Source organism: Schistocerca cancellata, chromosome 5 (assembly GCF_023864275.1).
Source record: "Schistocerca cancellata isolate TAMUIC-IGC-003103 chromosome 5, iqSchCanc2.1, whole genome shotgun sequence".
Taxonomy (NCBI): Eukaryota; Metazoa; Arthropoda; class Insecta; order Orthoptera; family Acrididae; genus Schistocerca; species Schistocerca cancellata.
This window is the reverse complement of record NC_064630.1, coordinates 1903585-1930668: the sequence shown is the minus strand read 5'-3', so window position 1 is coordinate 1930668 and position 27084 is coordinate 1903585. Positions and strand designations below refer to the sequence as shown.

Below are 27084 nucleotides of genomic sequence, written 5' to 3'. Positions count from 1 at the left end.
TGCCAATTGTTTACATACATAATTGTTTTTCTGATATTTGTTTTTCTTTGCGCAGTGCTTTTGAAGATGGTCAGTGGCTAAAACACAGGAAATTAATAAAATATATGTTATCAAGGAAACATATTGTTAAATTATATAACTAAAAGCAACAGTTCAAAAACTCTTTTGCTGTGATGTGTAAGATTTATTTTTTATGAGAAGTATTATTAAGGAGGTTTCTTTCTCAATCGTAGAAGAAAAACAAAAATGGGATTGACCTGCACATTGCTTTTTATGACGAGATGCTCTTAGATAACTGGCGTAGCATTGTACTGTCTGTTAAAGAAACACATAACTCCAGCACTAATCCAGAAGAGCATGTTTCCCAAGCAGTGGATTTTGCAAAGTGAAATGCTACCGGTTACATTTATGATCACAAGATCTGAATATAACAAGACTGTGGTGTACCGTACCACATAAATACCTTGCAGTGACTGCTTCTGCCAGTTAATGTATAGTTTCACTTGTTCCGCATCCTTGAAACTTCTGCTCCACGAAGGGCTCTACAGCACAAAATGTGTGACTTAATGAATGAAATAATGTATCAGCAGTTTTATGGGGCTCAGTTTCTTCTAACTTTGTAGGTGTACTTGTAATGTTATTCAGCAATGTCTTAGTGTTCAGTGTCTACACTTACATCTACATTTATACTCTGCTAGCCACCTTACAGTTTGTGGCAGAGATAGTTGTGTACCAGGTTCACTTTGCCCTTCCTGATTGTGAATGATTTATGGGGAGAACTATTGTTAGTATGCCACTAAGGGAGGTCAGACATCTCTAATTTTGCCTTCGAGATCTTTTCATAAGTTGTACATAGGAGGAAGCAAGACATTGGTTGCCTCTTATAGGGACGCATGTTCTCAAACATTAAGAAATAAAGTGTGCCTTGATGAGAACTTCTCCCTTGCAGTGTCTGCCACTGCAGTTGGCTGAGCATCTCCGTGATACTTTCGCACTTACTAAATGAACCTGTAATCATTTGTGCTGCTCTTCTTTGGATCTCCCCTTTTATTTTTCTGTAGGACCAAATTGAGGAGCAAATCTCCAAGATCATGGAACGTGTCAGTACACGAAATTACAACATAAAAGTAATAACAGATAAAAATAAATTTTATGAACCCAAAAAAGTTTAAATAAATGCAATCAACAATACAACAAGAATCAGCTTAAGTTTTCAAGGAACTCCTCAACAGAATAGGAGTCACCCATGAGGAAACTCCTCAGTTTCGATTTGAAGGTGTGTGCATTACTTCTAAGGTTTTTGAATTCAAACGGTCCCTTCCCTACAGCCTAGGTCTTTGTGGCAAACGAATCTGCTCCAGTCTGGAATCCCTGAACCATTACACCAACAACCTGAAAACAGCTTTCGCATCTCACAACTACCCTCCCGACCTGGTACAGAAGCAAATTACCAGAGCCACTTCCTCATCCCCTCAAACCCAGAACCTCCCACAGAAGAACCCCAAAAGTGCCCCACTTGTGACAGGATGCTTTCCGGGACTGGATCAGACTCTGAATGTGTCTCTCCAGCAGGGATATGATTTCCTCAAATCCTGCCCTGAAATGAGATCCATCTTTCATGAAATCCTCCCCACTCCACCAAGAGTGTCTTTCCGCCGTCCACCTAACCTTCGTAACCTCTTGGTTCATCCCTATGAAATCCCCAAACCACCTTCCCTACCCTCTGGCTCCTACCCTTGTAACTGCCCCCGGTGTAAAACCTGTCCCATGCACCCTCCCACCACCACCAACTCCAGTCCTGTAACACGGAAGGTGTACACGATCAAAGGCAGAGCCATGTGTGAAAGCACCCACGTGATTTACCAACTGACCTGCCTATACTGTGAAGCTTTCTATGTCGGAATGACCAGCAACAAATTGTCCATTCACATGAATGGACACAGGCAGACAGTGTTTGTTGGTAATGAGGATCACCCTATGGCTAAACATGCCTTGGTGCACGGCCAGCACATCTTGGCACAGTGTTACACCGTCCAGGTTATCTGGATACTTCCCACCAACACCAACCTTTCAGAACTCTAGAGATGGGAACTTGCCCTTCAGTATATCCTCTCTTCTCGTTACCCACCAGGCCTCAACCTCCGCTAATTTCAAGTTGCCGCTGCTCATACTTCAACAACATCTTTGCCTCTGTACCTCGACTGACATCTCTGCCCAAACTGTTTGCCTTTACAAATGTGTGCGTGCGTCTGTGTATTTGCGGGTGGATATGTGTGTGTGTGTGCAAGTGTACACCTGTCCTTTTTTCCCCCTAAGGTAAGTCTTTCCGCTCCCGGGATTGGAATGACTCCTTACTCCCTTAAAACCCACATCCTTACGTCTTTCCCTCTCCTTCCTTCTTTCCTGACGAAGCAACCGTTAGTTGCGAAAGCTTGAATTTTGTGTGTATGTTTGTGTTTGTTTGTGCCAGTGCTTTTGTTTGGTAAGTCACATCATCTTATACCATTCAAATGGTAAAAATGGCAGCTTTAAGCCTTTGAACAAGATCCTGAATGTGGGCTTTCCACTACAGTTTACTATCTATCTGAACATCTAGAAATTGGAACTGTTCATTTTCACTAATCATATGTGCATTCTGTGAAATTAAAACGTCAGGTTTTGTTGAATTGTGTGTTAGAAACTGTAAAAACTGAGTCATACTGTGATTTAGTGTTAGTTTATATTCTACAAGTCATGAACTTAGGTCATGAGCTGCACTATTTGAAACCAAGCCAATTTTGCATACAACATCCTTTACTACCAAGCTACTATCATCAGCTAACAGAAGTATTTTAGAGTTATCCGTAATACCAGAGGTCATATCATTTATATAAATAAGGAACAGGAGTGGCCCCAACACTGATCCCTGGGGCACCCACCACTTGACCCTACCCAACTCAGACCCCACATCATAGCCATTCTTAACATTGTGAATAATGACCTTTTGCCATCTGTTGCTAAAGTAAGAGGTGAACCAATTCTAAGCTACTCCTCGTATTCTGTAATGGTCTAACTTCTGGAGCAATATTTTGTGATCAACACAATTGAATGCCTTAGTTAAATAAATAAAAAATATGCCTAGCATTCTAAACCTTTTGTTTAATCCATCCAGTACCTCACAGAGAAAAGAGAATATAGCATTTTCAGTTGTTAAATGACTTCTAAAGCTGAACTGTACATTTGATAGCAAATCGTATGTTACAAAATGATAAATTATCCTTACATACACAGCCACTTTAGCAAACACTGATGGCATAGAAATAGGTCTCAAATTGTCTGCATTATCCCTTTCTCCCTTTTTATGAAGCGGCTTTACTGCTGAGTACTTTAATTGTTCAGGAAACTGACAATTCCTAAAGCAAAAATTACAAATACGGCCAAATACAGGGCTAACATGTGCAGCACAGTACTTTAATATTCTGCTAGGCACTCCAGCTTATCCATGAGAGTCCTTAGTCTTCAGTGATTTAATTATTGACTCAATCTCCCCCTTGTCTGTATCACAGAGGAGTATTTCAGATATCAATCCCAGAAAGGAATTTGCCAAGAAAGTTATATGATTCATTGTAGAAACTAAATTTTTGTTTAATTCACCAGCAATGCTCAGAAAATGGTTGTTAAATACTGTACATATATCTGATTTATCAGTAACAGAAATATTTTTAATACGAACTGACTTTATATCTTCGACCTTGTGTTGCTGACCAGACACTTTGCCTATTTCCACTATCAAATATCTGGTATGGAAACCAAGCTGATGAGCAATAGTCAGGCATTTGTTGACTGGGAGTTTTGAAACTTACTTCCTTTGTGATTGGCCAAAGTTTCCTGAAGATTCTTCCAATGAATCTCAGCTTGCAATCTGCCTTACGTGTGATGAGTTTTATATGGTTGTTCCACTTTAAACCGCTCAATATGCATATGCCTAGATATTTTGTATGTGTGATTGCTACCAGCGATCATTGTGCAGTCATGTAATTGTTCAGTAATGGGTCTATTTACATATACTGTTACATGAAAATTACATTTTTCAAGAGTTTATTTTATGCTGAAGCAATTGCATTTCATTCAAGCATACAATGTTTATCTGTTGTAGAATTTATAGGGTGAAGATGACAGGCTGTCAAATAACAATGTTCATTTTAAGCAGGCACCTATTTTCACAGCATGTAGACTGTCAAGATAATTCAGAAAATTCTTTATACTGTCTTTTATTCATATTTTAGAAGCATACACAAAAACTACAAGACTAAAAAGGAACAAGAGTCTTCATCCATTATTATAAACAGCAACCAACAAAGATGCATGCAAATTGTTTTGTATAATGTGATCTTTGTAAACATCAACATAGACAACTTATCTCTCAGGAAATAACAACTCAGTAGAACACCTGGAGGCTCAACATTAATTTAGACAACTGTTTTTCTTTGATAACTAAGGGAACACTCATACAAATACCAATTCTGTATTCTGGCTTTGAGGACCACATGACACTAACCATCTTCCTCCCAGACCATAAAGATACAAATGTCACTCGGGTAGCTGTTCAGCTGGCCCCATGAATCTGAGTAAATCTTGTTCCCATCCTCCCACTACCTAAAATTTCTGGCAGTACCTGAATTGAACGTGGATACTCCACTTAGCACACATAAACTATGACCTCTCAGCTATGTGGGTGGATGCTGGCAGAGAAATATTAGGCAGTATGTAGTATGTAAACAGCATATGCTGTTACAGTTCTGTGTTATGCTCTGTTATGGTCATTCCCTGTAGAAATACAATACATGGCTAAATGCCGTTCATCAAACTGGCATCCATCTGGCCGCTCACTACTTTTTCAGAGCTGCTTCAATTTCTTAATACACATTGTTGTTGTGATCTTCAGTCTGAAGATTAGTTTTATGTAGGTCTCTATTCTAATCCATCCTGTGCAAGTCTCTCCATTTGCTCATAATTGTTGCAGCTTGCATCCACTTGAATCTACTTACATTTTGATTCATTCCACAATTCTGATCACTCTTTTTCAAGATAGGATCTGCAGAAAGCAATGAACCAATGAGTATATTTGAAACATGATAACATGATGTTAATCCTGAAAGTAGCACATGAACAATATTAGCAAACTGGTGTACTATGCGTCTTCATATTCTGAGCCTTTATCTATAATTTTCTTGCTATTGTAGGGAAAATTTTCTTAGTCTGTTGATGTTGATTTTATAATTTTTGTTCAACCTGATCAATGTATAGCTCTCTTATGTACACCTGAGGCTATCAGTTTCACCTTTCAAATGTATATGATGTCCCTAAATAGATAAAAGGGAGTGTCCCATGTAGCAAAATATACTTTATTGAATCATGAAATACAGAAACATGTCTTACACTTAACATGACTCAGAACACACTACAGTCTTTGCTCAAGGCACAGATATTATACTTATACTCCATCAGTGACATGTATCACAGTGGATGTCACACGCCTGTCCCCCCCCCCCCCCCCCCCCCTCTCCTCCTTAAGGTGGAGCACTGAAGGGAAGACAAGAGTGGGGTTAGTGACTCGTGAAGCAATGGGTACAGGTGTGTATGACCAGTCGTGCTGCGGCTGTTGCTTTCTAGAGACAAGACTGGGCCATTTCTCAAGGTGATGCTTCGCAGTTGTATGTAACCAGTCATGCCGTGGCTGGCAGTTTAGCAAGCCGTGACTGGGCCACTACTCAGAGTTGCGGTGCATGTGGTATGAGTGCCAAACAGGTGGTATAGCTATAGCTGACATGTGAAGCATCTGGTGTGCCTACAGGGGTTGCCAGTGTTATGACTAAAGACATTTTGGGGATGAGTGGGGGCAAGGTGTTGGTGATGAGGATGTTGGCATGTGGAGGCCACATGTGCCAGAGAGACTGTGATCTGATCAAAGGTATGGCATATGTTAGGGGGTAATGTGGTTCATGTAAGCTACTAATTTATTCGCTGGCCCAAGCTACAATGGGCACGGCCTGTGCTGTGGGTGTCCATGGCAGACTAAGGTCCACGAGGAGGCAGGAATTCTAAGTACTGACGCTCTTCTGGTCACGGTTGAAGTCAGTTCAGCTGAAGATACTATCACAGAGTCTGGTGTTAATGTGTTGAACTCATGCCGGGAAGAGACTCTGAAGTTGTCAATGATGGTTGGAGGCAAATTGTGCAATTGAAGGCGATTGAAAAAAACTTGTCATGTTCAGTTGCTCCAATGTGTGTGAATGTTATTTCACAGAGCATCATCGACCTCTGGTAGGTTTGTGGTAATCAAACAGGGAACCTGATGAACATGGCCGGAGGGGTCGATGTTGTGTGAAGATCAGCAGCAGGCAGTGGTCAAGCTGCGAGGTGGGGAGTCGTGTGGAAGAGACGTGGTGACAGTGTACTGTACAGCTGGAGGGGTGCAGCTGATGATGCCAACAGTGGGGTAGCCAGGTGGCAAGGCAGGGCTGACAGTGCTGGAGCCAGGTAGAGGGGGGGGAGGGGGGGGTGAGTGTGGTCGGACATCAGGTGGCACGACCGGTCGGTAGCATTGGTACACTCCCACTCTCATCGTCACGATGATTGCGTATCGAGACTGTGAGCTGCTCACGTGCCAAGGCGAGGGCAGCAGGTATGTCCTTATTATGTTGCAGGAGCAATGTGTTCTTCATACGGAGTGTGTCCGGCGACACGCAGCAGTTGGTGTAGTGCTGGGGAGCCGCCGAGAGCTCGTCAGCTGTGGAGGCACACTCCTTGAGTGTTTTGATGGATGTATAATTGTCTTCCTGTTGCTTGTCTTGAACAGTCAATGCACCAAGTTGGGTAGTGGATGCCAGGGTGAAAGCTCCTAGAATGCAGTGGCGTGTGGCAAAATACAGGAGCACGGTGTGTTGTATGAACGGGAAAAGGCAGAATGGTATAAAAAATCCACCTCTAAGTCATGTTTTATGACATCCTCGAGTCTGACAACAAGTCTCATCAAACTGGTTGGTGAGCCAGTTGCGAACACTATTGAGTAGCCACGAGATGGGTGACAGTCACACACAGTGTCGTTGAACTTCTCCCACATGTACATGGTCTGGACTTGTAAAGAGAATGGAAGAAGTAGCAATACCAAAATGAGTGAAGGAGGCCAAATTTGAGGGCAAGACAGAGACCTAGAGTAACATGTACTGACACAATAAAGGGGAGTTTAAGAAGAAGGAGTTTGGACTGGAATAAAATAGTTATGGAAGAGTGATGGAAAGACAGAAATGTAGAGAAGTACTATAAATGTCTCAACCCAGCTTGATATTGGATAAAGGGGTCATAAAGAACAAGATGAGCTCTCTATTTTGCTTGACAAGATCTCAGATATTAGCTCATTATTTTCTTTAACAGAAACATTGAATATTATGCAAATTGAGGGTGGAGAGGGAAGAAAGGAAAGGGAAGGAATTAATGGTATCAGCTGCATCAGAACTGTGTGCAGAATCAGCAATGATGAATGAAAATGTGTGCCAGACTGGGACTCAAACCTAAGATCTCCCGCTTACTAGGCAGTTGTATTAAACACTGGGCCATCCTGACACAGTGTTTATCGCAAATGCACAAACTATCTCGGCAGGCTCCACAGCGGATCCATACTTCCACCAAGCGCCATCTATTCGCAGTTCCTCTCCCTGTCCTCCGTGCTCACTAATTTTAGACTGCCCCAGGAGGTCAAACATAAATGTGCCTCTGCACTGAAGGTTGTGGATTCATTGCCCATTGTGGTGAATCAATTATATGAATGTGTGGTCTCAGTATTTTTCAGACATGTCCTAAAGAAAAGACGCCATGCATCATATAAGAAACATTGCAAATCAAGCAATATGTTACTGTATGGGAAAACAATTGACAACATTAGATAATAATTGAAAAAAAGATAAGAATTTGAGTTGTATTGTGGGCACGACTATGTGCATGCTAAGTGAAGATGTAGCTCCAATGTGAATGCTGTCCTCAGGCATGGGATGAGTTAGTTGGTGTCCATAAGCAGCTGGGAATGCCCTGACTACTGTCAAGTGATTGTAAGCTACTGTGACTGGGTGTGTTGGGAGGGCTACTGCAAGCCATGTGCCAGACATACCAAAAGTATCTCAAGTACTATTATCTCCTGTAGTACTGTCTCTTCTGCAAGAAATACAGGTTCTGTCCACTTGACAATGAATGGCATGTCAGTGGTAGGTTTAAGCACCCTGTACAGATGAGACAGGGTCACCAACAAGTTCACGATGTTACACCTATGCCCTAACCAACACGTTTGAGGAGTTACCTGACCCAGTGAGACTCACTTCATCTGTTGGGAAATGTGCTGTATCACATGGCAAGAAAGGCTAATACAAAAGGTTGACAGTCAAATAATAGTGGGCAGTCAAATGTATGGTGAATAATGAAGCTGCTTAAAGAAATGGCAAGAAGGTGTGGGAAGGAACGGAAATGATAGCTGTAGAAGAAATGGAAGTATTAGTATAAGAGCCAAAGGAATGCCATGCTAGCTTGCAGGCTAGAGTGTTAAAATCCAAACATTTAACTGAGAAAGCAATCACACTAAAGTGCCAGAGTTTGAAGGCTCCTGGAAAGCAGTGAAGCGATTGTGGAATTGTTTATATTAAAAATGAAGAAATTCCTCCAGCTGTATTTAAGGTGTCGATTTTATTTTGGCAACTAGTTTCAACGTTGTAACAACGCCATCTTCAGTCCCATACACTTGTTGACATCAACTGCGTGCGGCTGATACTAGAAGTCAGTGGTGAGATACGGACGTGCTCCATGTGGGAGGTGGTTAGTAACTAGTATGAAGCTTCATACAACGTTGAAACTAGTTGCCAAAATAAAATTGACACCTTAAATACAGCTGGAGGAATTTCTTCATTTTTAATATAAATTTATACCAGCTAACGTCCTACTGTCCTCCATTTCAACTATGGATGTACGAAGATTGTGGAATTGTGGTTTATTCATCTCATGGCATACATTTGCAGTCCATTTGGTTTGCATACAGAAGACAGTCAAAAATTTATAATACACTTACAATGATTTTTGCACTAATAAATAATAGCATTAAAATAAATGATAACACTATGATAGTTCTTGGGATATGTAACATATTGTATCCATCTCAAATTTCCAGTTCATCCTGCATGAGTTCATCCACTGAGTAATAACATTTCAATGTCAGAATACTAGATACAGAAAGCTGGTTGAAACTTGAAATTGACAGCAGTGAGATTTTTGAGGAATATTTAAGAGTATATTTAAAGGATAGGCAAATAGGAAATTCAAATCCACCAAGATGGAAATTGAAGCTGCATATGAGATTGTTTCGGCAACACTCAACGTCAGTGTGGGCATAAAATGGTAATTGGATCCTTTTATCGATCACTAGACTCATCTCCTGATGTAACCAAAAACATTAGAGAAATCTTCAGTTCACTTGTACTTAAATTCTCCAATCATGCTGCAGTCATCGGTGGATACTTTAATCATTCACCATTTAATTGGGAAAATTACAGTTTTGTTAATGGTGGACATGGTAAGATATCCCTGAAACATTACTAAATGCCTTCTCTGAAAACTATATAGAACAGAGAGTTAGGAACCTGACTCATGATGGAAATATATTGGATCTAATGGCAACAAAGAGACCTGACCTCTTTGAGGATGTCCCCTTTGCATCTGGTATTGGTGACCATGAGGCAGTTGTAGTAACAATGATTATCAAAGTACTAAGGATAATTAAAACAAATAGAAAGATTAATATGTTAAGTAAACTAAGATAAAGAATTGGTAGTATCATATCTCAATGGAGAAATTCAAACTTTTAGCTCAGGACAGGAGCCTATTACTCAAGTTAAATGAATAGCTGAGTGGATAAATACATACCCTGTAGAACTGTTCATGATGGGAGGGACCCTCTATGGTATACAGTCACTATAAAGAAACTCCTAACAGAACAGAGATTTTGCATGATAAATTTTAAACAAAGCAGAGGGCTTTAGACAGAGAAATGTTGAATGAAATGTGTTTGTCTGTCAAGAGAGCAATACATAAAGCCCTCAGTGACTACTGTAGCAGAATATTGTCAAGACATTTTCCCCCAAACTCAAAGAAATTCTGGTTGTAGTGGTCCAGTCACTCATGGACAAGACAGGAATTGAAATACGGGGTAGCAAACCAAGAGCACAAATGCTTAAAGAAGGAAAAATCTGGAGGATTGTCTGAATCGAATCCTCATACCACTGAAAAAATTGTGAAAATAGATATTAGAATCTTTGGCATTGAGAAACAGCTAAAATTGTTAAAAGTGAGTAAAGCTCCAGAGGCTAATGGAATTTGTATCAGATTTTATGCTGAATTTGCGGCCGAGTCAGCCCCTCTTTTAACTATAATCTGCTGTAGATTCCTTGAACATAAAACTGTGTCCAGTAGTTGGAAGAAAGCATTTGTCACACCTTTTTACAAGAAGGGTAGTAGAAATGATTCACAAAACTATTGTCCAGTATCCTTAACATCCATTTGTTGTAGAATCTTAGAATATACTGCAAGGAATTCAAATGTAAGAAAGTATCACAAACAGAATGACCTCCTCCCTGCTAACCAGCAGGGATTCCGAAAACATAGACCATGTGAACTGAAACTGCATTTTTCTCACATGTCTTACTAAAAGCTATGGATCAAGGCAGTCAGGTAGATGCAGAACTCCTCAGTTTCTGAAAAGCATTTGTCCCAGTACCATATCTACACTCATATGATATATCAAGCGAAATTTGTGACTGGATTGAGCATTTTTTTGGTAGGGATGACACAGCATGTTATCTTGGATAGAGATTATTGACAGATCTAGAAGTAACTCTGGGTGTGTGCCAGGGAAGTGTGCTGGGAATCTTGCTGTTCATATTGTATGTTAATGACCTTGCAGGCAATATTTATAGTATCTCGTATGGTTCACAGATTAGGCATTTATGTGCAGTGAAGTACTGTCTAGAATAAACTGTACAAATATTCAGTCAGTGTTGCAAAGATTTACAACTTGTTTTAATGTTCAAAAATGTAAAATTGTGACTTCAAAAAACAAAACAAAAATGTAGTATCCTACGGTTATAATATCAATGACTCACAATTGGAAGCGGCCATCTCATACAAATATCTGGCTGTAAAACTTTGTAGGGATATGAAATAGAATGACCATATAGGCTCAGTTGGGGGTAAAGCAGGTGGTAGACTTTGATTTACTGGTAGAATATTGGGGAAGTGCAATCAGTCTACAAAGGAGACTGCAAATCACTTGTGTGACCCCTCCAAGAATTTTATTCAAATGTGTGGGGCCCTTAACAGACAGGACTAACAGGGGATATAAGTGGATACAAAGAAGGGCAGCAAAAATGGTCACAGGTTTCTTTGGCCCATGGGAGAGTGTCACAAAGATGAAACAACTAAAGTGGCAGACATTTCAAGATAGATGCAAACCATCCCACAAAAATGTACAAGGTGTACAACTTTTCTTCCACCATTTTTCCCCAACATTTGAGGCTTTAATGAAACAAATTGGTTACACATGTATCATTCAAAGTATTTTCCATCAGGGGCCACTACTTTCTTTTGGGCAGTGTGTGAATCCTGCATCGAAAAAATTGTTCATCTTTCAAAGCAATCGAGGAATCGATCCAATTTGTGACTTCTTCATGAAATCGGAAGGGTTAGTCAGCCAGGTCATGTGCCATTGATCTAAACAGGTAATAGCCAGAGGGAGCAGTGTCTGGAGAATACAGCGGGTGGGGTAGGACTTCCCATTTTAATGTTTCCAAGTACATTTTGACCTCTTTTGCAATGCGAGGTGAAGCATTGTCGTGCCTCTCGTTGTATTGCGGCCCTTTGTCTTTTAATGCTCTGCTGAGATGCATTAATTGCGTTCGATAATGAACACCTGTGATTGTTTCACTTGCTTTTAACACCTCATAGTACATGATGCCGAGCTGGTCCCACCAAATGCAGAGCATAATCTCGGAGCCGTGAATATTCGGTTTGGCCGTTGGCATGGAAACATGACCGGTATATCCCCATGATTTTTTGCATGTAGGGTTATTGTAATGAACCCATTTTTCCTTCCTGGTCACAATGCGATGCAGAAATCCCTTCCATTTTTGCCTCTGGAGCAACTGTTCACAAACACACAAATGCTGTTCAACATCTCTTGGTTTCAGCTCACACGGGACCCAAGTTCCTTCTTTTTGAATCATGCCCATAGCCTTGAGACATTTTGAAATGGCTTGCTATGTCACTCCCACTAATCGTGCGAATTCTTCTAGAGTTTGATGCAAGTCATTACTCAACAATGTGTCCAATTCTGCTTCTTAGACAACATTCTCTCTTCCACCACTATGCCGGTCTACTACTTTAAAATCACCGTTCTTGAAGTGTTGAAACCACTCAGGACATGTTCTTTTACTAATAGCGTCCTTACTGTATGTACTTGAGAGTATTCGATGAGACTCAGCTGCTGTTTTCTTCATACTGAAACAAAACGGTAACACCTCCCGCAAATGATGAGAAATAGGCTCTTAAACTGACATTTTCAATCAAGAACAACTTTATGTTGCAGACACATGTCGACTAATGTTTGAATGAGGTTATGTTCACTGAGGTCCAAGCTAACTGCCTGACATCTGAGATCTGTTTCTTTCGAGCACTACTTACCGTCGGCAAACGGCGGAAGCAATGTTGTACACCTTGTATTTAGAAAGTTTCAGTGCTGAATCTAGGAATATATCACAACTGCCTATATATTGCTTCCACAGGGATCATGAAGACAAGATTTGTTTAATTACAGCATGTACAGAGGTGTTTAAGCAGTTGGTCTTACCATAGTGCATATGTGAATGGAACAGGAAAAAGCCCTAGTTACTGACACCGTGGGACATGTCCTCTACCACGCACTGCCATTGCTCATTGAATATAGATGTAGTTGTAAAATATTGGCATATATTTTTATTTTGTAATTTATATTGTAGAAAAATAAGTCTATTATTGAAGGAATGTTGTAAATTCAATAACAATGTGAAGCTAATTTCATGTGAAACCTGTGAGGTTTATGGGGAAACATATCTTATAAAAGATTGATGCACCATTTATGTATCTAATCATCTGTGCACAAATTGGTCTGGCAGTATGTTATATATTAATAATGAAATGAAAAGGTAATTGTTAAAATTTCTCCACAGGTCTGTGCTGCATTGGAAGGAAAATTAGTTGCTGCAACACAAAGCCAAGCAGATCACTCTATGATGGCATAGATGATTCTGCCTCTGAGACAGGTTATTACTAATATTTCTGGCAAGAATTATGCCTAAAATTTTAGCAAGTGATAGAGTAATTCTGCAATAAGTCTGCTCTTTAGCATGTAAATACTTTAAGTTTAAACTAGACTATTCACAAAAAAGCAGACTCATTGAGTTGTCAATAGGCATGCACAAAAGGAAGAAAACTTGCTAGCTTTCAGATTTTATTCTTCAACAAGCTAGAATACGTGAATTGAGAATTGGTGGTAGTACAGAGGAATGGGAAACTATTGGGTGCAGGGACAGTGGGTTACTTGAGACTGAAGCCAGGACAATTATGGGAGCAGTGGATGTATTGTAAGGATAGCTCCCATTTGTGTAGTTCAGAGAAGCTGCTGCTGCTGCTGGTGGTGGAGGGAAGGATCCAAAAGGTTCAGGCTGAGAGCAGCCATTGAAATTGAGCATATTCTGCTCAGTTGCATTTTGTGCCACCAGGTGGTCAACTTTGTTCTCAACAACAGTTTGGCAGTGCCCAGTTGATCCCTCTCATGCAGCCTATGAGAACTTCCTTGCCCAGTATGCTCAGGGCCTCACAAACACGTTCACAGACTGGCAATGCCCCTCAAACCTAGTCCACAAACAGATCTTCCACGCAGTTCCCCCAAATACCCCCAATCCTCCCACCACCCCCAAGAATCAGCTACAAATGAGTGCCCCACTCATCAGCCAGTATCATCCTGGAATGGAACAACTGAACCAGATTCTTCACCAGGCTGTAATCGTGCATTGAAATGAGTGACATCTCCTAAAGTGGTGTTCTCTGTGCCACTCCCAATCCCGACCACTTGCCACAAGGATCATATCTCCGTGGAAGACCCCTCTGGTGCAAAACCTGCCCAGTTCACCCACCCAGCTCTTCCTATTCCACTCCTGTCACACGGTTATCCTACCCTGTCAGGGACCGAGCCACCTGTGAAGGCAGCCCTGTCATTAACCAGCTCTGCTGCAACCATTGCACAGCTTTTTATATTGGTATGACTAGCAACAAGCCACCCAACAGGATGAACAGCCACCACTAAACTGTGGCCAAGAAGAAAGTAGACCACCCTGTGGCACAACATGCGGCTGAACATAACGTGATCGATTTCTGTGGGTGCTTCACTACCCGAGCCATCTGGATCCTCCCCTCCACCACTAGCTTTTATGAACCGCACAGGTGGGAGTTGTCTTTACAACATATTCTCTGCCACCACAATTATTCCAGCCTCTGCCTGCACACACACACTTCCCCACACCCTCCACCCAACAGTTTCCAACACCCTCTGTCTTGTCATCTCCTCCCCATTCTCATATCACACAGTCTTTGTTACCCATCCTCTGCCAATGCAGCCAAAAGTCTTTCCCCCACTCCTCCCCTTTTTTTATTTTTTTCCCCCTCCTCCCTGCCCCACAACCTCCTGATGCTGTGCCTGTTAGCATTCTAGTCCCTGCACACTCTGTCAGAGACCGTTCATCTCTCTCCCAATGCATACAGTACTATACCTTCCCCTTCCCTGCTCCCTCTAGATTACTGCTTGCATCCCACATGACAGTTGCATTCTGGCGCAATGCTCGAGGTGAGCTTCATTTTGTGTATGTATGGTGTGTTTTTTTCTTTTGCTGATGAAGGCTGTGGCCGAAAGGTTTATGTGAGTGTCTTTTAATTGTGCCTGTATGCAACTTAATGTGTCTTCTTTACAGTAAGTAGTAATCTATCTTTTCCTACATTGTTGATATTCCTACTGGAGTTTCTATTGTTTGAATTTTATGATAATTGCTCTTTCAACATACTGCTGTGATTTTTCTCTTGAACTGTATGCCCCTGTACTTCCTGCTATATTTAAGAAATGATTATTAAATATATTTGCTAACTGTGATTCATCATTTACATCCTTTCCATTCACTCCAATAGTGATGTTATCCTGTTCTGTGGCTGGTTGTCCTATCTCTCATTTCACTGCATTCCGTATAGCCTGAAGTCTGTTGTCAGAATTACCAACCTATGACAGTATGTGCATTTCCTTGATTTTGTTAACAACTTTTCTTAGTAATTTTGAGTAGTTTTTGTAATGTGCAACTACTGCAGTATCTCTACTTGTTCTTGCCAACAGATAACATTTCCCTTTTCCTTTCATAAGTTGCTTTAATCCCTCTAGTGATCCATGGTTCTTTGAATGTCCTTTGTGATTAGCTTATGATTAGCTTACATGGAAAACTATTTTCAAATAACGATATGAATTTCTCACATAACATATTATGTTCTGTGTTAGCATTTGATTCGTCATAAATTTCATGTCAGGTCATCTCTTGTAAACTAATCTTAAACACATTTGTTCTGGAGTCATTAATTATTCTAACTTGTTTCCACTGAGGAGTATCTGCACTGTAAGGCACAATGTTATTTATCCTAACTAACTGCGCATCATAATCAGAGAGAACATTTGTCAGTGGGTACATAGCTATTTTCTCTTTTTGAGCTTCACCATAGAAAACATTATCAGTTAGGGTCCTACTGTCTTTATCCAATTGTACTTAAGTAATTCAACCAGTGTACTAACTGCTCTCTTTTACTCGGCCCCTGAGTGGAGGATGCTGGGAGTGGAAGCCTGCGATTGGCTTGTAGCACATCGGCTGCTGAGGCAAGCCCCGCTTCCTTCTCCCAGGGGAGTCAGCTTGCAGCTTATAAAAGGAGTGAACATATAATAGGTTACTGCATTGCTGTAGTGACACAAAAGTTGATGGTGAGTCGCTGTAAGGACTAGGTACAGCCTCTTCACTCACGTTTGTAAATGATATTAACAACCACTATGTGTGACACCACACACAGATCAACACTATATTCACGATGGCTACTGATTGTTACACAGCTAACGTGGAGCCATGTAAAAAGTGCACGATCAGTAGTCAGGAGATTCAGACTCAAATTCTTTATTTTCTGTTCACCACCTGAGGAGGATTAGGTATTTTACATTGATAGCATATGACATTTTCCTTCAATACCTTAGAATTAAATGAGCATTACATATTCCAAATACAACCTAGAAATGATAGGATAAACAATAAAATAATAAATATACTGAAGCACCAAAGAAACTGGTATAGTCATACGTATTCAAATACAGAGATATGTAAACAGGCGGAATATGGCACTGCAGTCAGCAATGCCTGTATAAGACCATAAGTGTCTAGCGCAGTTGTTAGATTGGTTACTGCTGCTACAGTGGGAGGTTATCGAGACTTAAGTGAGTTTGAATATGGTATTATAGTCAGTGCACGAGTGATGGGCCACAGCATCTCTGAGGTAGCGATGAAGTGGGGATTTTCCTGTACGACCATTTCATGAGTGTCCAGTGAATATCAGGTATCCGGTAAAACATCAAATCTCCAACACCGCTGCGGCCAGAAAAAGATCTTGCAAGAATGGGACCAATAATGACTGAATAGAACCGTTCAACATGACAGAAGTGCAACCCTTCCCCAAATAGCTGCGATTTCAATGCTGGGAATCAACAAATGTCTCCATGCGAATGATTCAACAAAATGTCATCGATATGGACTTTAGGAGCTGAAGGCCCACTCGTGTACCCTTGATGACTACACGACACAATGATTTATGCCTCACCTGGACCTGTCAACACTGACATTGGACTATTGATGACCAGAAACATGTTGCTGGTTGGACAAGTCTCATTTCAAACTATCGAGTGGGTGGACATGTACGAGTATGGAGACAATCTCATGAATCCATGGACCCTGCATGTGAGCTGGTGAAGGTTCTGGCGTGGGGCATGTGGCAGTTGAAGCTACATGGGACCCTTGATACATCTAGATATGACTGTGACAGGTGACTTGTACATATGCATCCTGTCTAATCATCTGCATCCATTCATGTCCTTTGTGCATTCTGATGGACTTGGGCAATTCCAGCAGGACAATGTGACACCCTATACATCCAGAATTGCTACCAGAGTGGCTCCAGGAACACTCTTATAGTTTAAACACTTCCAATGGCCACGAAACTCCCCAGACATGAATATTATTGAGCATATCTGGGATGCCTTGCAACGTGCTGTTGAGAAGAGATGTCCACCCCGTCGTACTCTTACAGATTTGTGGACAGCGCTGCAGGATTCATGGTGTCAGTTCCCTCCAGCATTACTTCAGACATTATTGCAGTCCATGCCATGTCGTATTGCAGCACTTCTGCATGCTTGCAGGGGCCCTAAATGATATTAGGCAAGTGTACCAGTTTCTTTGGCTCTCCAGCGTAAATACAGTCAATGGTGTGACATAACGAAAATCTTAAAAATTAATGTCAAAAAGGTTTAATAAGTAAAATGCTTAATAGCTTGCTTCTGAAGCTAGTTATGTGAGCTGACCAAGCAGAAAATGGAAGTTTATTAAATATTCTTAAGCCATTGGTTACATGGGAATTCCCTGTACTTACCAGCCTGCCCCTTGGTACATATAATTTTATTTTGAATCTAGTGTTACAGTGCTGTATGTTTTCACTCATTTTGAAATCTGCTACACTGTTTTCATGTACAGTCCCATGAAACATATGTAAAGATTAATGACTGTTAATATGTGGAACTGTATAAACAATGGCTGGCAGTGTTCTGATCTCACCAGCATGACTCATTGCCCTTCCCCCCTTGTGTTGAATTTTTGGAATTTCACTGATGTGAGGAGAATGTCCCCATATCAGCAGTCCATACTCTTTATGTGTGACTGATAGAGTCTGAAATAAATAACTCTTAAATATTCTTTTGTTACTAAGCCTCTCAGGATCCACAATAAACAAGTGTCTTGAGATAATTTTGTGCAAGTGTGGTTAATGTGTGTTTCCCATGTTAACTTAGAGTCTACATGAATTCCTAGAATTTTAACCACCTTCACCTCTACCTCTTTTGACAATCCTAGTATAATCTGCTGGTTTTCAACAGGTCTGCATAGCAGTGTATTTGATGAGAACCAATTTAGTGCTGCTTCAATGCCATCTGGTATTATATATTGCAGAACTAATGTGTTCTCATGCTCAGCTAGCAAATTTGTGTCCTCAGCATAACAAGAAACAGTATTAAGAACACAGTGGAAGAAATCATTGACTGCAATTATGAAAAAGAAGGGCCCAAGGACAGAACGTTATGGGATCCCTGATTTAACTTCTTGCACATGTGAGTGCCTGTTTCTGACAGATACAAACTGTTTGTTATTGGTTAGGTATGGTACAATTACTGCCAATGCAGAGCCTTGTTCACCATATAACTTGAGTTTAGCAAGTAAGATATCATGAGAAATACAGCCAAATGCCTTACTTAAATCACACAAAAGAAGTGAAGCTTTATTTTTATTCTCAAAGGCTGTCATTACTTCATTCACAATTGAGAGAACAGCAGTAGTTGTACTTCTTCACTTGTGAAAGCCAAATTTACATTTAGAAAGGAGATTATGTGACTCAAAGTAGTTGTTTAGTGGGTTATAAATAAGAGATTCAAATATTTTGGAGAAAATAGGAATTATCGTAAGTAGGCAGTAATTTTTGAATTTGCCTTGTCCCGTTTTTTGTACTTTGGAATAACTTTTTGTATGTTTAGTGTTGTAGGAAATACTCCAAACTCTAGACACCTGTTAAAAAGAAAGGCCAATGGTTCACTAATTATATGCACTGTTTTTCTAATTATGTAATTGTATAACCAGGAATAGTCAGTTAGTTAGTTACGTTGATCAATCTCATGGTAACTGTTATGATGTGGAACATGTCCATTGTAATCTACCCCTCCATCACATCATTTGTTGATTGTCACTGACATAATTAACTCTTTTAATAAACTTTGAGAGAATTAAGATTTACAATAAACTTTTTACTTATCTTCTTCCTTGTAGTTGCCTGCAGTTCTTCATGTTTTGGAGGCTGATTCTTGAAACTGAAATTTTTGATATTGTAGTTTCTCATGGTCCCAATTGACGTAAATAATGCTGAAGTATTGTCTGAGTAGTAATTCCTATTTCTGTAATTTTTATTCTTTCACATTTTTCTATGTCACACTGTCTTTACAATTCCCACTTCAAAACCAAAAATTACATTGTTATTGCCAAAAACAAAGACACAGTTTTAATCTGCCAGGAAGTTTCATATCAGTGCACACTCCGCTGCATAGTGGAAATCTCATTCTGGAAACATCCCCCAGGCTGTGGCTAAGCCATGTCTCCGCAATATCCTTTCTTTCGGGAGTGCTAGTTCTGCAAGGTTCGCAGGAGAGCTTCTGTAAAGTTTGGAAGGTAGGAGACGAGGTACTGGCAGAAGTAAAGCTGTGAGTACCGGTCGTGAGTCGTGCTTCGGTAGCTCAGTTGGTAGAGCACTTGCCCGCGAAAGGCAAAGGTCCCGAGTTCGAGTCTCGGTCGGGCACACAGTTTTAATCTGCCAGGAAGTTTCATATCAGCGCACACTCCGCTGCAGAGTGGAAATCTCATTCTGGAAACATCCCCCAGGCTGTGGCTAAGCCATGTCTCCGCAATATCCTTTCTTTCGGGAGTGCTAGTTCTGCAAGGTTCGCAGGAGAGCTTTTGTAAAGTTTGGAAGGTAGGAGACGAGGTACTGGCAGAAGTAAAGCTGTGAGTACCGGTCGTGAGTCGTGCTTCGGTAGCTCAGTTGGTAGAGCACTTGCCCGCGAAAGGCAAAGGTCCCGAGTTCGAGTCTCGGTCGGGCACACAGTTTTAATCTGCCAGGAAGTTTCATATCAGCGCACACTCCGCTGCAGAGTGGAAATCTCATTCTAAAGACACATCCAGTCACAACAGAAGTATGCCCACTACTAATCCACTCTGTGTGCGGTACTAACAATATTCCAAAGAGCTTACAGATTTTCTTGACAAGTGAACTTCCATCAATTTATATCATTATTCTATAAATGAATCCAGAAATAAATTTAATAATTAGTGTCAGGTTGTGTAATTAATAATAGGAATTTCAAGTGTGCCAGATGTTTCATAATTTCAAATATTTCTAAAAAAAAGGTAATTTTAACTATACATACAGAGCTAGTACATATCAATTGTAAAAATAAAGTAATTTATTTTTATGTATTATAGCCTGAAATATACATTATGTACAAAATCATATGAAATTCTTTTAGAAAAACAGCTGATATAATATTAACCTGTTTAAAAAGTTGCAATTATCTTTGGTATTGCCTACTTTTGTTGAGGAAAAGTAATGCTAGAGAGGAATGTCCCTTTACACTATGCACTTGGAGTTTGAGAACTTTGTCACTACTTATGTAATTTCAGTGGGTGTGTTTGTCCTCCATTTAAAGCCGCAGTTCCCATGTTGGTGTTCCTTTATTAGATCAGTTGAAAAAACATAAGCTTTAACCAGACCAAGAGCTTTGTTATGTTCATGAAATGTGCAATGCTCTTGTACAACAACTTTCCATGCAGCTTTGCACTTATTTGGAGCATGTTCTGTGTACCTTCCACACTCTGCACTTTTTGGCGTTTAAGCTCAGTTATGTAAGTTCTCTTAATTTGAGGTAAGCTTTGTACAGTTCATCCTTCTGCTCAGTTCCATATTTAGGAGAAGTTTTATACAGGGTGTATATAAAGTCCGTGAACACTTTCAATTATTGCATGAGAACCAAACATTGTACAGATATCATACATATGTCATTTTGAAGAGAAACCCTCAAAGTTTTATTTCATGTATGCCGCCACAGCATAATTTGGTAATTTGCTGATAGTCAGTGCTAGTCACAAACATGGCAAGTTCAGGTGAGGAGCGAGCTTCAAGCTTTCTGTGTGTTGGTGTTCCAATAAAAACCCATCATAATGAATTTGTTGTGCTGGTGGTAAATGGCCTTCCTTGTTGGTGACTTCTTATTGTACCTGGTTCTAAACATCCATTGAACAGCTGTAGCACTCTTCTTGTTGTCGGACACCAACACACAGAAAGCTCGCACCGCACCTGAACTTGCCAGATTTGCAACTAGCGTTGACTATTGGCAAATTACCAAACTACGCTGTGGCAGCTCACATGGAAAAAAATTTTCAGGGTTTCTCTTCAAGATGACATATGTATGATATCTGTACAACGTTTGGTTCTTGTGCAATAAATAATTGAGAATGTTCCCAATCTTTATGTACACCCTGTACATATGGTACAAAGACAACTTATTTTGCTTAATATTGGTAAGGTCAATTATGCAACACTTAATGTCCTTCTTTATGGTCTGCTTTTAGGAGTGATTTTTATAAGAGCAGAACAAGTATGCCACAAATCCAAATAAATTTTAAAGAAGTTCCCAAAAGCAATTTCAGTTTCATTTATTCCCATTTGATACTGGTATACACAGTCCCACATAATATTTCAGAGTTTCTGAATAATATAGCTTACTGTTTCTTCCTTCTGCCCTCTAACCCATTGTAATCCTCCCCCTCCTTCCTAATTCCTGCTATTGTCCACAATAAGAAAAGTCTTTCCTGAAGATTTGAGAGCAGTAAGATTACAATAATGCTAAGTAAACTAAAAAGTGTACTTAGATTTTCTTGTAGTGTTGGCTCCAGTTCTTCTTGTCTAAGAGTCTGATTCTTGCAGCTGAAATTTTCACATTTTAGGTCCTCATGGCTGAACTGACCTAAATAATTTTGAAGATTGTTGCTGCAGAATTTTTGTTTCTACATTAGTATATTTTGTCATATTTTAGTATATCATACAGTCCTTTGAATTTTCACATTAACAAAGCTGAAATTACATTGTTCGCCCAAAATACAAAAATATGACTGATCACATCAGAGGCATGCTTACTACTCTTCACGTTGTGGTGATAATGATATTCCAAGGGGTTCACAGTTTTTCTTGACAAATAAATTTCTATTAATTTCAATTATTATTTCATAAATGAATCTATAAATAAATATAATAAACAGTACTAGATTGTGTAATTAATAACAGAAATTTTAAGTGTGCCAAATAATTCTTAATTTCAAATGTTTCTAAAAAAATAATTTTAACTGTGCAGTAGCCACCAGAAAGATCGTGGGAGGTGCACATTGGCACGGCATGTCACAGACAGTAGTTGCTGCAAGTAAAGTGCCGTCCACCAGAGGGCACGCAAGAATTTGGCCGTGCCCTGTGCCAGCAGAACAACAACAACTCAGGCAGCACAGGCCGTGCCCAGTCAGTTCACATCGGGCATGCCTAGCAGACAGTTCCTGGTATACACTATGTGAAGTGCGGCGGAAAACGTGAATCGTATTACTACACAATTGGGGATGAGTAGGGTCATTCTTTCGCGTGTTGCATTGTTGTTCCGGTTTTGCAGTTTATCCACGGAGGATTTAGTGCAGATTGTGGTTGAGCAGCAGACAGAGCTCATGGCAACCATGAAACAAGCGCATCCGGCGTTGGCTCTCCACGCAGTCTGCTCCGGCGCAGTTCCCTCCTCCCTTTCCCCCGTATGACGAGACGGCGGAGGATTGGGACGCGTATGAACACCACCTTCGGCAGCATTTCCAGGCGTTTCATGTTGCCGATGCGGAGGTATGTCGTGCTCTCTTCTTGTCTCGGATATCTCCTTCGCTGTATCAAGTTTTGCGGCAGCTAGCGCCGTTGCAGGAACCTTCGTCCTTGTCTTTTGACGCATTGTGTTCATTGCTGTCTTCATATTATCGCCACCGCACGCATGTTGTGGCGGCTAGGGTCGAGTTCTCTCAATGCGAGAAACAGCCCCATCAGTCTTACCGGGCGAGGGCCGCTACCCTGCACGGTCTTAGTCGCAAGTGTCATTTTGTCACGGAGCAGTCGCGGGAGTCGTATGCCCACGTTATGGTCCGCGACGTCATTGTTCGTTCGGCCCCTGATAGGGAGGTCCGGCAACGGGCCCTGCAGTTGGAAGACCCTTCCCTCGAGGAAGTCCTGTCCATTGCTCAATCGTATGAAGTCTCTCACGCAGCAGGTCAACAGCTGGAAGCGTGGTGCGATGTCGCGGAGGTTCAGGGCGGCGCGGCCGCGTCCACTGTGTCCGGGGTGGACGACGTGCGAGCGGTACAATCCGGCCATTACGGCCGCTCCCGCGCGGCGCGTAAACAGAGTTCAGGCCGCCAGCCCCTGTTACCGTCCTGTGCGTCGTGCGGAGTGCCCCTAGCGTTGGGCCGTTTGTTGCAAATGTAATAAAAACGGTCACATTGCTAAAGTTTGCCGCTCAGCCTCAAAAGAATCAAAGGAAGCAGGTACAGAGGACACGGACATTGACATTCAGGAAGTTTCATCGGGCCAGGTTCCTGACACATCGGCACACAAACTCTTTATCGAGGTGTCGGTTCGGTCGCACCGATTACACCTGCAAGTAGACATGGGTGCAGCAGTTTCCTTGTTGAATGCACAAACTTACTCCGACCTTGGGTCGCCCCCATTGTTGCCAGTTTACTGGCGTCTACGCGGTTATGGTAAACAGTTAATTCCCCTACTGGGTCAATTCACTACCGACGTTACTTACAAATCAGTCACTTGGCCTCTTACCTTTATTGTTGTCAGTGATGTGAGCTCCACTAACCTTTTTGGATTCAATGCCTTTCAAGCTTTCGGTTTTTCTATCGCAGACACCATACAGTTGGTCTCCAATGACGTTCCCTATCAATCATTTGAGTCTCTGATCTCTGACTTTCAGGATATCTTTGAGCAGGGCCTGGGACGTGTTTCAGACTTTGAAGCTCACTTAATGTCGAAGGCGTCGGCTCACCCGGTGTTTTCTAGGCGCGAGGCAGATCCCCTTGGCTCTCCGCCCTCAGGTAAAAGCAGAGCTCAACCGGCTGACAGCCCTCGGGGTCGTTCTTCCCATTTCTTCTAGTGAGTGGGCTTCGCCCTTCGTTATTGTCAGGAAACCCTCGGGAAAATTACGTCTTTGTGGCGATTTCAAGGCCACCACTAATTCCCAATTGGTGGTGGACACCTATCCCTTGCCTCGTTCTGATAAATTGTTCTCCGCCATGGCGGGAGGCCGATATTTTTCGAAAATTGATCTTTCGGAGGCTTATCATCAGATACCACTTGATGAAACTCCAAATGGCTGGTGGTCGTCAACACCCCGTTTGGCCTTTACCAATACCAGCGGTTCGCCTTTGGAACATCCAGTGCCCCGGCGATATTTCAGCGTTATCTTGAGCATGTCACGTCAACAATCCCTCATTGTATTAATTACCTGGATGACATAATTGTCACAGGCTGCAGCACGAAGGAACACTTGCACAACCTTCAAACCCTCTTACTCAAATTCAGGTCTGTGGGCCTGCGTTGGAACCTGCATAAGTCGAACTTCTTCCAACCGTCCATTGAGTATGTGGGCTACACCATCTCTCGGCACGGTGTCCAGCTGCTAGAAAGTTTGGTCCGGGGTATCGTCGACCTTCCTTGACCCGCTTCACTGAAGGAGTTACGAGCTTCTTTAGGCAAGATTGTCTATTACCACCGGTCCATTCCCAGGGCTTCCACCATAGCCTGGCCCCTGTACTGCCTTCTGTGCAAGGGAGTTCCTTCTGATTGGTCGCCTGCATGTGAGCGAGCATTCACCTCGTTGAAGGGCCTCCTGACTTCAGCACCTTGTTTGGCTACTTCTGACCCCCATAAGCCGTTGGTCCTGGCTGCAGATGCTTCGCAGTATGGGGTGGTGGCGGTCCTGGCCCATGGCAATGCGGCCACTGGCATCTGCATCTAAAACTCTTAGTCCCGTGCAGGCCCATTACTCCCAGGTGGAAAAAGAGGCTTTGGCCATTGTCTACACTGTTACCAAGTTTCACCCTTTCTTGTATGGCATGAAGTTTCAGTTAATCACTGACCATAAGCCATTAATATTGTTATTTGGCCCCTCCTCTCAGATCCCGGATAGGGCGGCCCACAGACTGCAGCGCTGGGCCTTGTTCCTCTCTAAGTACCATTATGACATTCATTTTCGCCCTGCTGGACAGTGTGCCAACGCCGACGCTCTTTCCCATCTTCCGGTGGGCGTAGATCCTAAGTTTGATTGGGAGGAGATTATGTGTTTTCATTTGGATGTGGCATCCTGCCAAGCGGTTGATGGCTTCCCTATCACTAGTTCTAGAGTCGCCAGGGAAACAGCAGCTGACCCGGGTCTCCGGCAAGTAGTTCGCCTCATTCAGCAGGGGTGGTCGTCCCGACCTCCAGGCCAGGCCTAGGACCCTACGAGACCGCCTCTCAGTCTTGTAAGGAGTTCTCCTTCTGGCTGCCGGTGATACAGCTCCTCGCATGGTTGTTCCTGCAAGTTTGCGAAAGGAAGTCCTCATGTTATTACATGAGGGGCACTGGGGTGTTTCCCGTACTAAAACCTTGGCTCACAGACATGTGTACTGGCCTGGTATTGACAGAGAAATTGAGCACTTGGTGGCCGCCTGTTCCCAGTGTGCGAGCCAACAGGCGTCTCCCAGGTCAGCGTTCTCTTCGTGGCTGCCTGCAACCCAGGCATGGGAACGTATTCACATAGATTTTGTGGGCCCGTTTCTCAATGGCTTTTGGCTCATTGTCATTGATGCTTATTCCTGATTCCCATATGTGGTTCACTGCTCCTCAACCGCTTCAGAAGTTGCAATCCAGGCACTAGCAAAAATCTTTTCTGTGGAAGATCTGCCAGTCACCCTGGTATTGGACAATGGACTTCAGTTTATTTCGCAGACCTTCCAGGATTTTTGTAGGCACTTCGGTATTCGGCATGTTTGCTCTCCCCCCCTTTCATCCACAATCGAATGGGGAAGCCAAGCGCATGGTGCGCACATTTAAGACACAGACGGAAAAGTATGTGCACGAATTTCCTGCAGAGGAGGCATTGACGTTTTTCCTGATGGCATAGTGGACCACACCGATGGGAGAACACAGCCCCGCAGAGCTCCTCCACGGGTGCCAACCTAGGACTCTACTCCACCTCCTCCTGCCTGGTCCTCGCCAGTCTTTGCAAAATGGGATACCTGGCTTTCCATTGGGTATGTCGGTCTGGGCACGTGGGTTTGGTCGCAATCCACGTCGGTTACTGGCGGTGGTCCTGCGCCGCAATGGCTGCCGGCTCTATACCTTGCAGGTGGGGGACCGTGAGGTACGTTGTCACTGAAATCAGCTACGTCCCTGTTTGGGCACCCACCCTCCGACCCCTCGGGCGCCAGCTTCCCCATTGCTGGCACCTATGTCGTTTTCTCAGGTTACGCTGCCGCCCCTCCCACCTGTGACTCTGCCACACTGCGAGGCTTCTCAGCTTTGGCGGCCTCCAGTAGCTCCAGCACCGGCAGCACCATCATTAGAGATGCCCTGGTGAGAGCCGGCCCCCCTCACAGGCCCTCAGGAGGCTGGTTCACCTGAGGTCATCCCTTCCCCATCATCCCCACCACTGGGTCTCGCCCCTCCCGAGGTAGACCGGGATCTGGAGTTCGACGGCTTGTCTCCCATTCTGTCCCGGGCTCTGGTGGTGGGATGAAGGGGTCCTCTTCGTGTGGGTCACTTCCAACCGTATTCGAAGGTTCCGGCTCGAGGGTTGGCAGATCCCCCTGACTCCAGGCTTCCAATTGATGTGGAGGTCATTGCTACTGCATGAAGCTCCACCTTCCGACGCAGTGGATCACAATGGCTTCACCCCCCGAAGGAGGAGGAGTGCAGTAGCCACCAGAAAGATCACGGGAGGCGCACATCGGCTCAGTGCGTCACGGACAGTAGTTGCCGCTA

General features: G+C 42.5%; 1 protein-coding gene across 1 annotated transcript in view; it reads left to right on the top strand.

Annotated features, from left to right (window-relative positions):
• The window catches only part of LOC126187814 (sodium/potassium/calcium exchanger 3-like), a 168267-nt gene that overhangs the window by 103046 nt on the left and 38137 nt on the right, over positions 1-27084 (top strand). Inside the window, exon 5 of the mRNA XM_049929101.1 lies at positions 13275-13367. Coding sequence (XP_049785058.1) covers positions 13275-13367 — 93 coding nt within the window. The remainder of the gene's footprint in view (positions 1-13274; positions 13368-27084) is intronic.